General features: G+C 46.0%; 1 protein-coding gene across 1 annotated transcript in view; it reads left to right on the plus strand.

Moving 5' to 3' along the window:
* ptpn4a (protein tyrosine phosphatase non-receptor type 4a) overlaps positions 1-12,620 on the plus strand; it is a 70,167-nt gene that overhangs the window by 52,637 nt on the left and 4,910 nt on the right. Inside the window, exons 15-24 of the mRNA XM_085434737.1 lie at positions 847-1,008; positions 4,108-4,267; positions 5,002-5,085; positions 5,328-5,384; positions 5,586-5,742; positions 7,452-7,618; positions 7,822-7,912; positions 8,150-8,211; positions 9,125-9,271; positions 9,698-9,826. Of these exons, the coding sequence (XP_085290863.1) occupies positions 847-1,008; positions 4,108-4,267; positions 5,002-5,085; positions 5,328-5,384; positions 5,586-5,742; positions 7,452-7,618; positions 7,822-7,912; positions 8,150-8,211; positions 9,125-9,271; positions 9,698-9,826 (1,216 nt within the window). The remainder of the gene's footprint in view (positions 1-846; positions 1,009-4,107; positions 4,268-5,001; positions 5,086-5,327; positions 5,385-5,585; positions 5,743-7,451; positions 7,619-7,821; positions 7,913-8,149; positions 8,212-9,124; positions 9,272-9,697; positions 9,827-12,620) is intronic.

Raw genomic sequence — 12,620 nt, forward strand, 5'->3', positions numbered from 1 at the left:
CCCCCACCCTTTCCCTAAACAATATTCAAGATCACTGCGTAGTTTCACCTGTAAAGAAAACTAAATGTTAAAGTGCACGTTCACTGATGAGGAGTTTCTCCTTCGTCAGGATATATCGGATATTTCCCGTCCACTCCTCTCTCACAGGGCTGAGGCTGTGTTTATTTTCAGGTCAGCTTGTGCTCTGTTATTATAGATTAACGAGAAGCTTATAAAGTAAATAAAACTGCTGTATTTCTGCAGGTAAAAGTCTGCTTCACTGTGGAGAGAACAGACCAGGCTCTGGTCCAACTTCTGCTTTCTTTCTCTCCTTTTGGACACCTGTTTGTGTTTTTATTGAACTTGTCAAGAATTAATTGGTGGGTGATAACGAGTTTTTCAAGAGTCGTTGCTGGTTCTGAGTGGCTCCGCCTCTTTTACCACAACGTTTGTTAACTCGGTATTCAGCCAGAGAAACATCGGCTTCAGTCTGAGCAGCACTGCTGGGATCTCCTCGACCATAATGGCCATTTATGGCTTTCAGCCTTACATGAGGAGAAATCGTAAGGCAGGCTTAAAGATGACAGAGAGCAGGTGAATAATCTTCCAGTTGTTCAGCATCTGTTATGAATCAGATGAAGGCAGAGCGTCATTAAAGTGTCAAATCTGGATGTTTTAATAAGCAATGCCTCCTTGCAGCCTTACAGCTGACATAAATCCAGACGCGAATGTAAAAAGAGTTAAATTGTAAAGATCACGAGCTTTAAATCTGAACGTCTTGCTGGTAAATAAACGAATGATGCGTTTGGGGTCACGTTTCCATCGCTGCCCTTGAACACTGTGTGTCTGCGTCTGTTTGTTTGTCAGGAACTCGCTGTTTGTCCAAGAAGGCACGCGACTACGGCCGTCGTCGGTCGGCCACCTGGTGGATCACGTGATCCACGCTTCACCCAGCCTGCCCGTCTTCTCCTCCAATCACAAGTCGGCGTCGTCCACGCAGGCTAACAGCATCAGCCTGGACTCCACACCGTAAGTCGTCTCCTTCTCCTTTAACGCACGTCCCACTCACGTTTCTTCAAGCTCTTTGTATTTGGGCAGCAAACATCAGCTTTGGACTCGGTGGCAGAGCGGTGGTTGGATCATAATTTGACTGCTTCGTAAATAGAGCGTCCCCCGAACACAGACACCCTTTAATTTACATTTTACTCATCAGATTTAGTCTGAGAGTACTGCTGAGTTGACAGCTTTTGTTTTTAGTCTGCCTGTCGGTGTCTGTGGCTTCTCCCGACAGTTCACACCCTCCCAGTGTCACTTAGCTGGCCCCAGTGGAAAGATGAACCCTTTGAAAAACAGCCCGTAAAATGTGTTTATAGCGCATAGCAGGGCGGAGCGCTTGTGCAACAGGGCTGAACTAGGAATTAGCACGCGCGTGTGTGTCTGTGTGCGTGTGTATCTGTGCTTTCTGGATCTCCTTAAAATGCTCTCACACTGTGAAATATTCGTCGAGTCGTTTAATAAAGTTCCACACGGCTGCTTCGGCGTCTGAAATCTTGCATCGAGCTGGTAGGAGAGATGGATGTCTCAGTTGGACGTCAGGATGGTTAAGTAACATTTAAGTGGTAGTTCCTCTGCCTACAAAGCTGCACACGCAGACGAACACGCCAAGTCAGTGGCTCATCGCTCTGTTACGGAGCCAGAACATGACATAATCACCTGCTCTCCCTTCCTCCCTCTCTGTTATTGTGTGCTTCGTCCATCGTGGTAGTGGAAATAAAAACAGGCCAAAACAGCATTTTATGAGGTGAACCTCAGATGCTTTATTTTGGAGTTTGCATGTTTAACCCTTCAGACTTTAGTCTTTCCTGATGAAAACAAGTCTTCACATTTAGTGTCAAAGCACCTCAGGTCCGTGAGTAAGAGACATTCATGATCCATGTTACCTGTTCAGGTTAAAAGCAAAACACATCACGGTTTAGAGAATATATAAAAGCTATGAATTCACTGATAATATTAAACCTGGTGAATTATTTTGATTACACTTTATAATGCTGCCTGTGAAGTATTTGGAATTATTTGAATGCATTATTTAAATTTAGTTACAATGTAACATACACGAGGTTCTACTTAAATGAGCTTCCAGTACAATTCCTTTGTTTCCTGTAACAGCCTGGATTGTTAGTGTTAGTCTACCCAGCTTTGAGTCCATGTAGGTAAATATCATTTCAAAAATTGCTGTGACATTGCACGCTCAGTTGAAGGTCGAATTATTACAAAGCGTTAGCGTTGTTTTAAAATTTGTTCTATTTTCAGCTACAGTTGTTCAGAAGCACATCTATCAGTTTTAATCACAGCGCTATACTTAGTATTAGCCACGTTCCTTTTGCTGTGAATGTTTTCTGCAACTGTGCAGAAGAGAATTGGGACGCTAACCATTAGAAGAAATGTTTTTAAGTACGTCTTTCAGCTTCAGTGGTTATGAACCTCAACCATGAATCACTTTTTGATATCAGCCGCTGGTTGGAACCGCTGTGGTTTGGCTTTGATATAATTTATCAAATAAATTCTGCCTTTTCGAGTGAATATTTGCAGCATTGCTTGCGTGTTTTCAGGTGGATCACTCCTCGGCATTACGCGTTGGAGATTTTCCTCCAGTTAAACTAAAAGGAGATTCTGCTTTTTGTCACCACGCCCTTTAAAAAAAGCCCCAATGTTCTGTTTTCTAGTGGCGTGAAGTTGAAAATGATCTGTTTAGCTAACCACAGTACACTGGAGGGATCCTTATTTTTAATTGCAGTGTCTTTATTTCCTTGACAGCGTCAGGGAAAAAGCCTGGCGTGATTATGCCTTTGGCCGGAGCTGGGAGTTTATGACACGGTGGATTTTCTTTCGTTTGTTATTGTCGGATTAAACGTCGATTGGGTCATCCTCTTTACAACAGCGCGGCGCTGCACACGCAGACTTCTCGCTGCAGTGCCAGAAGGCGTGGCGTTGTTTTCGCGTGCACCCAAATTATGTGCTGGTGCATCTAAATGAAAGTTGTCATAATAAATTATTTTCTGTGCTGTAATCAAACTCTTTTCTCTGAATTCAAAGCAAAGGCAGGCTTTGGTGAATTATTTAGTTGGAAAATAAAAACTGGGTGTGCACTGAAACAGGTCTTAAATTTGTCTTTTTGTGGTTTCTAAAGCAACATTTTTCTTTATTGCAGCTCCTTTTAGCCCTCTCGTGTACCCGCATATGATTTTTCTGTCACTGCACACTCATTTGGTTCACTCTTACACCGTGCTTTCAAAAATTTATCGAGCGATAAACATAGATCCAGTATGGAAGTATTTGATAGAAGGAAAGCTAAAAAGCAGGGCTTAGCCGTGTCCTCATCCCGGGGCTGGCCTAAGGTTGTGGCTGTCGCGCCGAGCAGATGCATAATGCAGGATGATGTGCAGCCTCGGCTCAGGCCTGCTGCGCGCTGCCCTCTCTCTCTCTGAAAGCCTGACCTGGTTTTGACCCATAATAAATGTTAGTTTGCATTCGTGTGTTTAAGAGACAAAGTGACAGTGGTAGCAGAAGCCAAAACAAAGGCAATGCTCTTTGACTTGTGCTTCTGCCCCCGAGGAGCGCCCGTACGCAGCAGTGCACACGCGTGGATGCAGACATGCACTGAAATGCTTTTACGCAGCAGAGACCGAGCCCTGATGATGCTGAAAGCCTCACCTGGCTGCTGATTCGCCGTACACGCCGACTGCTTCTTTATTGTCGGGATGATGGAGGGGGGATGTTTTCCTTCCTCCAGCAGCCCTTTTATCGAGGTTAATGCATTGTGACTAACACAGTGCTATTAAGCCTCCCTGTCTCTCGCGGTCTCCTCGCCTGCTTTTCTCCATTTGTCTTCACTCCACCTCTTTAACAAAGAGGAAGACCATTGTTGTGTAGTTATCATGAATGCATGTTTGCGGCTTTGCTGTCCGTCCTCGAGCGCTCACAGCAGCTTCACAAATCCTGTGTTACTAACGGTATCGTAACAAATGGCGACACAAAGGACTTTGAAACGTGTTTCTCGCTGTCATCTCGCCTTCATTTTTGCTTTATTGCTGCTTTCTTCTTCTTCCTCCCGCCGTTTGCCTCCCTCAGGTCTCCAGATGGGGTGGATGGCCAGCCTCCAGCTCTCCCGCCCAAGCAGCTGAGCAGGAAGACCCTGAGCCAGATCATCCAGGCCCACTCCCAGCAAAGCCTGCTGGACAATCACCTCAATGAGATGTATGACGTTCCCGTCAATGCCGACAAGACCACGGTCAGTACGAGGGCGTCATAAAAAAAAACTGCAACAGTTTCTGTACAAGTAAATGGAAACTGTGTTAGCTTCAGAAGTCGTCTGATTCTAGATGTTTGAATATCTGAATAGATGAAGAGAAATCCCCGAGTATTTTATATTTGTGCCGTTTTTATATAATCTTTCTAAGCTGTTTAGAGTCTTTTAGCTCATTGTTTTGGCTGTTAAGCATCTACCGGCATCATATTAAAAAGGCGGGGTCGTTGCTGTCTTTGGTCCCAAGACTTATTTCTTCTATGAGTCTCTAAATCTGGCAAAATGAGGATGAAAGAAGGCGGCACGCTCTGCTTGGACGTATGTGTAAAAGGGACTAAACCTTAGAGGTGGTTTTAAATGATTTGGAAACGGTGACATATACCTGCAAATATTATGACACCTGTTGAAGTTTCTCATTCTGTTTCATTCTTTTTATGTGTTTCAGACTTGAATTTACTGGTTACATTTTTTAAAAAGTGACGTTTGTGCTAAAAATGCAAGAAAAGTTGGGCTGAAGTGAACCACTTTATTCTGGTGTACTGTGGTGCATTTATAGCCGTCTGTATTGTAATGTATTTGCAGTTGTACTCGTGTAACAGGAAAGAGAATGAATCTATTAAGCTTACAGGATCGGCCGCTGTTAAAGTCTGAGCGCTCGGAGCTGTTGTTTGACAATGTGCTGATCCGTGATGTTGACGTGATGACTTGTGTTCTTCCAGCTGAACGGAGTAGTCCCTCACGATAACTTGGTCCTGATCAAGATGAGACCGGATGAACACGGACGCTTCGGCTTCAATGTCAAGGTGAGAGCTGAGGAGACGGGAGTGAAAACTCCCCTCGCCACCTTTTATCTCTCCTGCAGCCGCTCAGTCTGACTTGTGTTTTTCTAGCTTATTTCTATGCCTGGTGTAAACCTTTGCCCGTGGGCACGTCATCTGTAAGCACGCGGACACATCCGCACTGCTTTCCCAAATGTTAACTCGACCCTAAATATAAAAAGGACGTTTGTGTAAGACGCTGTTAACGTGTGTGTGTGTGTCTGCAGGGTGGAGCTGACCAGAAAATGCCCATCATTGTGTCTAGAGTGGCTCCGGGAACCTCAGTAAGTCAACAAGAACCTCATTTGTCTTTACACTCTAGTGAGTTGCACATTTTTTCCTCTCACTCATAAAAACACGTCTTCAGCCGCCAAACTCTCTGAGGTCTCCGTGGTGGAGTCAGATTGATGCTGACTTTAGTATAAAACGTCCAGAAACACAAAACTTCAGCTATCTTATTTTTTTCTTCTCTTTCTCCTCTTCAGGCTGACCTCTGTGTGCCTCGCCTTAACGAGGGCGACCAGGTAGTCCTGATTAATGGGCGGGACATCTCTGACCACACCCATGACCAGGTAGTCATGTTCATCAAGGCCAGTTGTGAGAACCACTCCGGGGAGCTCATCCTATTGGTCAGACCTAATGGTGAGTGGTTGTTAGAGTGCCCAGTGCATTAAACACTGATCAGGTGTAACATCCTGACCGCTGACAGCTGAGGTGAATAACACCTATCTCTTCATCATGCCATCTGCTAGTGGGCGGGATATATCAGGGAGGAAGTGAATATTTTGTCCTCAAAGTTGATGTTAGGAGGAAAAATGGTCGAGTGTAAGGATTTGACAAAAGGCCAAACTGGGTCAGAGCATCTCCAGAACCTCAGCTCCTGTGGGGTATTCCCAGGGTGTCCCCCAGGGGTCAGTGTGCATCAGCGACAGGGTCATGAGTGGCCAACGGTCACGGATGAGCAAAGGCTGACCCGTGTGGTTCGATCAAACAGCAGAAAAAGTGATGCTGGTTCTGATAGAAAGGTGTTAGAATACACCGAGCATCAGAGTTTGCTGTGTGCTGAGCTCCAGACCAGTCGGGGTGCCCATGCTGACCCCTGTTCACCACCGGAAACGCCAGCAACGGACATGTGAGCGTCAGAAATGAACCACAGAGCAATGCAAGGAGGTGTCCTGGTCTGATGAATCCCACCTCACAGCTCACAGGCCTCACAGGTATCTGTTGCTAACATCTTGGTGCGGTTACCACAGCAAAATGGGAACCAGCACAATATCAGGCAGGTGGTCATGATGTCATGTCTGATCGTTTACACCGACAGGCAAACTTCTGGTACTTAGGCCTTTACAGAAAGTAATGAAAGATCAGATTTTTAGAGGATATTTGTACACGTATAAACTGTAAGTACTCTCGAACACTAGTACTGTAGGTATGTGAGTAGCTCATATATTTTCTTCAGGCTTTAACCTTCAGAGTGTCTTTGTATGCTAGTGAGCTTCTTCTGCCACTTCCTGGGTTTGAATATTTGCTCCTGATGAGACTTGCAGTTTGTGCGGTGCGGCCGGTTTTAATTTAAGGACCGTAAACATTCGAATGAAGTGTTTTACAGGCTGAGTTTAACGTATTAACACATGGTGCAGCACACTCCTGAAAATGAAATGTGGTCAGAAACTGGTGGAAACGAGATCTGCGAAGCCGCACGTGGTGGTATCCGTACGTCTCGGCCGTATGTGTGTTCACCACATAGAAGACTCGTGCTGAAGCGTCTCCTTTAATCAGCGAAGCGGGGAGAAGTGCTCTTAAAGATGATGAAACAGAGAAACTGTTTGGTGTGTGGGTCAGAAACAGATCAAAGCAGATAGAGTCCATCGAAGTCTTTACGTTATTCAGTTTTGCTGTTGAAATGTTGGACTGTAAGTATTTACACACAGAGGACACGTGTTCTCTTTGTGCTCGAGTTTTGTTGTATTTAAAAGTTTGTTGTTTAACTCCATGTTTTTATTCTTGGGCTCTACTAGTGTAGCTTTGCACGACTTACAGTTGAGCGTTAACGTGTCCTCTGTAAGTCCTTTATCTACTGTCTTAAACGAGCTGTTTGGACTCCTCTTCCTCATTCCTGATTGGCTGCTTCCTGCAAAGGACAGATTTGAGCAGCTCGTGGTTTGAGCCGCATGCTCGACACAACCACTTCCATGCGGATCCAAGATTAGAGCCTTTGCCTTACAGGGATGTAAGCTGAGCTCATTATTGTGAACTTTGTTTAATCTTAGCAGCGGTGATCTGTATATGTGTCAGATGGAAAAGCTCATAGATTCCTGTCACAGTTTGTTTTCCTCTCCTCTCCTGCTCAGCCATCTATGACGTGGTGGAGGAGAAGGTGGATCCAGAGCCAGATTTTCAGTACATCCCTGAGAAATCCCCTCAGGACCCGGCCCAGCTAGACCAGCATGCTTTGAGAGACTCTATGGTCGCACTGAAGGAAGGCCTGGGCGGCGGAGCCATACTGGCACAGTTTGATGTAAGAAGGACACGAAAAAAGTTCACACGCTCACGCACACGTGAAACTGCAGGCTCGAGTCGGTGGTTTGTCATTTATTTTAAAATATTTTGTTGATTAATTCTTTCCTCCACGTTCCTGATTTATGCGCTTTTAAAATTTATAATACATAAAAACGCACAAAACAAAGACAAATGCTGATATTTGTGTTCCTTGTCTTGCAGCAACTGTACAGGAAGAGGCCGGGGATGACGATGCTGTGTGCCAAATTACCTCAGAACGTTTCCAAAAATCGCTACAGAGACATCTCTCCCTGTACGTGACCCCACAGCGCTATGCTCGCTAACTTTCTCCTTTTTCTCATCATTTCCCCTCGACTTCTATTTTCTGACTTTTTCCAACAACTTTTAACAGAAGTAACAAAGTAACGACCCGAGAACAAAGGATAAAATCCTCCTTAAATGCAAACATGCATTAAAGACACAGTTTGGACTTGTTGCTGTTTTTCTTTGCCTAATCTGACCCCCTTCTCTTGTTCGTCTCTCCCGACAGATGATGCCACCCGCGTCATTCTGAAAAGCACAGATGATTACATCAATGCAAATTACATCAATGTGAGTTATCTTTAATGTCTGCAGTTTTGCTTGCGTGATGCTCTGTTACACTGATGCTGAATCGCAGCCGGTGCATTTGAACAGGACTATCATATCACACGCTGCTCCAGTTTCGGAGCCGTGAGTTTGGGTCCTTGTGGCCATATTTGGACGAGGGGCTTGAGTGCTAGTTTGTCAGTGAATCCTGGAAAGCTGCACCCATCATCTGGTAGTTATGCTAAGTAACTGAAACTGGAGCGCAGACTTCTTGGGCTGGCTCTGCCACATGGCAGGCTGTGGTATCGGCCCGCCAGGCCTTTATTTTTCAAAGCTAACGGCAGCTTGCGTGTAGAAGAGGGTTACAAACAGAGAACAGGTGCTTCTTGGTAAGAATTTAATATAAGAGCGTAATATTTTAATGAATTGAATCTCCTTCCTGTGGGTGGCTCTGTCTGTTCATGTCATGCCTTCTCAGACCTACTGGAGGTTTGTTCCCTGCAGCAAACACGACAACCTTTGCAAACAGTGTTTCAGTGTGAAGGGCGGCATTTTAAAGCCTTGTTCACTCTGTGATCGGTAGTTGTTCAGCGTGAAGGACACAGGCCCTGCTTCCTCGCCGTCTAATCAGCATGAACAAATCCAGCTTCTCATCAGTGTCATTATTAATTCAGGGGCTGTAGGTAATCTGATAAAGACCTGGGATAATTTGACTGTTATTTGATTTGATAGAGTTGGGACGCTCATGGAAAATGACCATTCATTTATTCTCTGTTAGCTAGAAAGTGTAGTTAATGACATGTTGTATTGGGACAAGCGCTGATCCAAAAAAACAACAAAATAAGTTGGAGTAAGATGCAAATCTAATGCAGTCTCTGCTTCTTTAACCTGAACCTCTGATGTGTGTGTGTGTGTGTGTGTGTGTCGTCCTGTGTAGATGGAGATTCCTGCGTCCAGCCTGATAAACCGCTACATCGCGTGCCAGGGCCCGCTGCCCAACACCTGCCCCGACTTCTGGCAGATGACGTGGGAGCAGGGCTCATCCATGGTGGTCATGCTGACCACCCAGGTCGAGAGGGGGCGGGTATGTAAAAGATCTCTTCAAGGACGAGGGCAGGAAACTGAAAATGTACTGTTAGAAAGAGCCGTTTGAATTTAACGTTTCGCCGGTAAGCGGCACAGGTTACGACGCTGAGGCGTCTGGTCGAGCTGCGTCGTAATGCCTCAGTATATTTAATTATTTACAAAAGTCTGCAAAGTCTCACACGCTGCAGACTTCTCTGCAGCTCAAGCCGTTGTTAGTTTTGGAAAGAAGTAATCCTTAACACAACATTACGTAACAACGAAGCTTCCAGACACGGTGCAGATAAAAAATCTCTGGACTCGATCTACAGTTTACATCCAGGGATGAGAAATTGGAGAAACTGGACATGTTTAATGGTTTGAAATGTAACGGCGAGGACGCGATGGGTAGATGCTGAGAGTCATAAGGTGTTTGATGTGTTTACAGGTGAAGTGTCACCAGTACTGGCCCAACCCTGACAACAGCGCCACATACGGAGACTTTAAAATCACGTGCCACAATGAAGAGGGCAACTCTGCCTTCCTGGTCCGGGAGATGACCCTCACACACACACCGGTAAACTCACACACACACACACACACACACACACACACACACACACACACACACACACACACACACACACACAGCCAGATCACATCAGAAAGTAAAGCCGATGACCCGGGCGGGCGAGGGCGCCCCAGAGGAAGACTCCGGGTCCAATCTCAGAGAGGGAACCGCGTCTCAGGAAGGATGAGCTGTCGAAGGACCCCGAGGAGGTGTGTTGCCATAGTGACCAGTGTGGGCTGTTCTTTTTCTGGCTCCCGCTGCAGCACGCGGGCCACATATTGGGATCTGGTTGCCACGACAACCCAAACACTCCAGTCGGCCACATTGCAGAAAAGGAGAAAGACGGAGAGCAGAGGAACAGAGAGTGGGATGAGGATGGTTTGAAGAACGGGGACGTAAGTTCGGTTCGATCGTGGCGTCGAAGCCTTCGGCGTGCTGCGGCGCACTTTTAGTTCTTTCATGCTTTTAAACCACACACAGCCAGAGTACAGCACGGGCGCCAGAACGAGCCACGGCGGCCTGAGAGCAAAACAGAACCACCCCCTTTAACTAGATTCTTTGTTTGATACTTTCATTTATTATATTTTTTATGGTCATTTCAAAAAACAAATAAAACGAATACTAGAACAAATAAGTCTCGGTCGTTGTGTCCTTGGGCGAGACACTTCACCTGTGTCTGCTGGTGCTGGTCAGAGGGCCCGGTGGCGCCAGTGTCCGGCAGCCTCGCCTCTGGCAGGTTTGTGGGTTTGTTTTCATCACTCTGATGATGTCAGAGAGCATAGATATTCTTAATATGGTCATCCACACCCCGCTCTGGCTCCACCTACCCCTCTGTTCTTATCTTTTAATCTTAAGGAGGATGGTTTGAAAAGAATGAGGAACACGAACCAACGGATTTCTCCAAAGCTCCTCTGACTCCAAGTAAACAGATATCTTTCTGGAAATGAGCACAGCAGATCCCGCCTTGATCTCCCTGTGAGGAAGAGGAGGGGGAGGCCAGTTTGGGGTATTCAGTGCTACAAATCAGCTGACCCAGCTGTTCGTGTGCCTCTTTTTGAAGGAGGTGCCTCTGAATGTGCCAGAGATGCAGAGTGAAGCATGAGCCCAGGCTTTTTAAGTGCAGCGACACACACACATGGGAGGTGGGCGCCTGGACGTCCACTCTCGGTGACGTCATACAGACCCAAGAACAGAAAAACCTGCAAGAAATGAAACTTTTGGCTCACAGGCATTATTTGTGTGACCTCACCGATTGTTTAATATGAGCATTCGCCATGGAAACGGTAAAAAAAGGATGATGGATCCTTTAGTAAACCACATGCTGCTGTATTGTCTCCTGTTAAATGGGCACTGTTCGGGGAGTTGATATATAAAGTTGGTATGAATAAGTAAACCGAAGGCTTTTGTTTGTTTGCTGCGTGTAACATGTGTGATGTGTAAACGTAGCGTCCAAACGGCGAGCTTTCGTGCCGGATCAGCTGTCTGTTTTTCCCGATCGCTTTCCTGCGTGCGGTCCGCGCAGCGTGACCTTTAAAGTATACGGCTATAAGAGGAGCCAATTAGCATTCTCCTCTGCCTGTGATTGTTGCTATGGAGATAGATGTGTTACCATGGCGATACGGCGAGGCAGTATTAAAGAGGAACACAGCGGCTCTGATTCGCACAAGAAACGGTGGTCAGTGCTTGGTTTCTTCTGCAGGGTGTGTGTTTGTGTGTCACGGTGATCCCGTGGGGTTTAAATCCTACCAACTTCGATTTTTCCATCATGGTTGGACCTTTTTTTGTATTTTTCTTGTCCCTGATGAATCGATAAAAGAGAGAAGATCTCTTGTGTTTATTCAGTGTCTAATAGAGACACTAAAAAATGTTTTCATAAGATGTGATTTACCAAATGTGTCCAGCAGAGTAAAAAGAATTAAACTGCTGTTACTTCTTCGCTCTACCCGTTTCATAACATAATTACACAAACAGGGTTCTGTGTTGTGTACCCCCAGGATGCAGAGCTCAGTGAAACATGCTTAGCGGTCTCCCACATAAAATACAATTCCTTGTTTTGGCGTGAGTGTGGTTGACATTTGAAAGTGAGGAATTCTTTGTGAGCTTTAGGTCTTCACTGAGGTCAGGGTGAATACCCTCAGTTGGTCTTCAGTGCCCTCCATCATGAAGAAGAAGTCTTTGTGTAAAAGATTACATAAAAACATAAAGGAGCATTTGTAGTCGGGCTAGTATCGGCTGGCTGTTGATGTATTGGTGTAAAGACGTTGCAGAAAAATGAGCCCCGGGGTAATCAGACGACTGTATCATCGGTGTTTGTTCAGCAGAGCAGATCTGATGTCGTCTGTAACGCTCGCGGTCTGCAGCACATGCAGCAGAGCAGCGTCACTGCTGCGGAGTCGAGCCGTGTCTAACTTCCCCTTTTAAACGTGTTGTATTTACACCGTTGCTCCAGCCAGCCGGAGAATCCTGGATGCAGGACCTTGGGAGTGTCCGGTGGCGTCTGGTGTTGGGAGGGTAGCCTCGGGTCCTGTAGGTCGAAAGGCTGAAGCTCTGTGGATCAGACTGACGTTACACCGTAGGTCTGAGTTTGCAGAGCGGGCCCACGGCACAATTTTCACTGCCTGTCAGGAATTCTGATCCCATTACTCATCAGCGTGTGCACATCTCAAACATCTTTACTGTATCTGCATCTCCAGAATCCAGCACTGCTCGTCCACTGATGATCTTTATTTTCTGTGTGTGTGTGTGCGTGTGTGTGTGCGTGTGTGTGTGTGTGTGTGCGTGCGTGTGTGCGCGTGCGTGC

This window comes from Copadichromis virginalis, linkage group LG16, assembly GCF_057382275.1.
Source record: "Copadichromis virginalis isolate Kocher_CV1m ecotype Utaka linkage group LG16, C_Virginalis_male_GT1.1, whole genome shotgun sequence".
NCBI classification, from domain to species: domain Eukaryota; kingdom Metazoa; phylum Chordata; class Actinopteri; order Cichliformes; family Cichlidae; genus Copadichromis; species Copadichromis virginalis.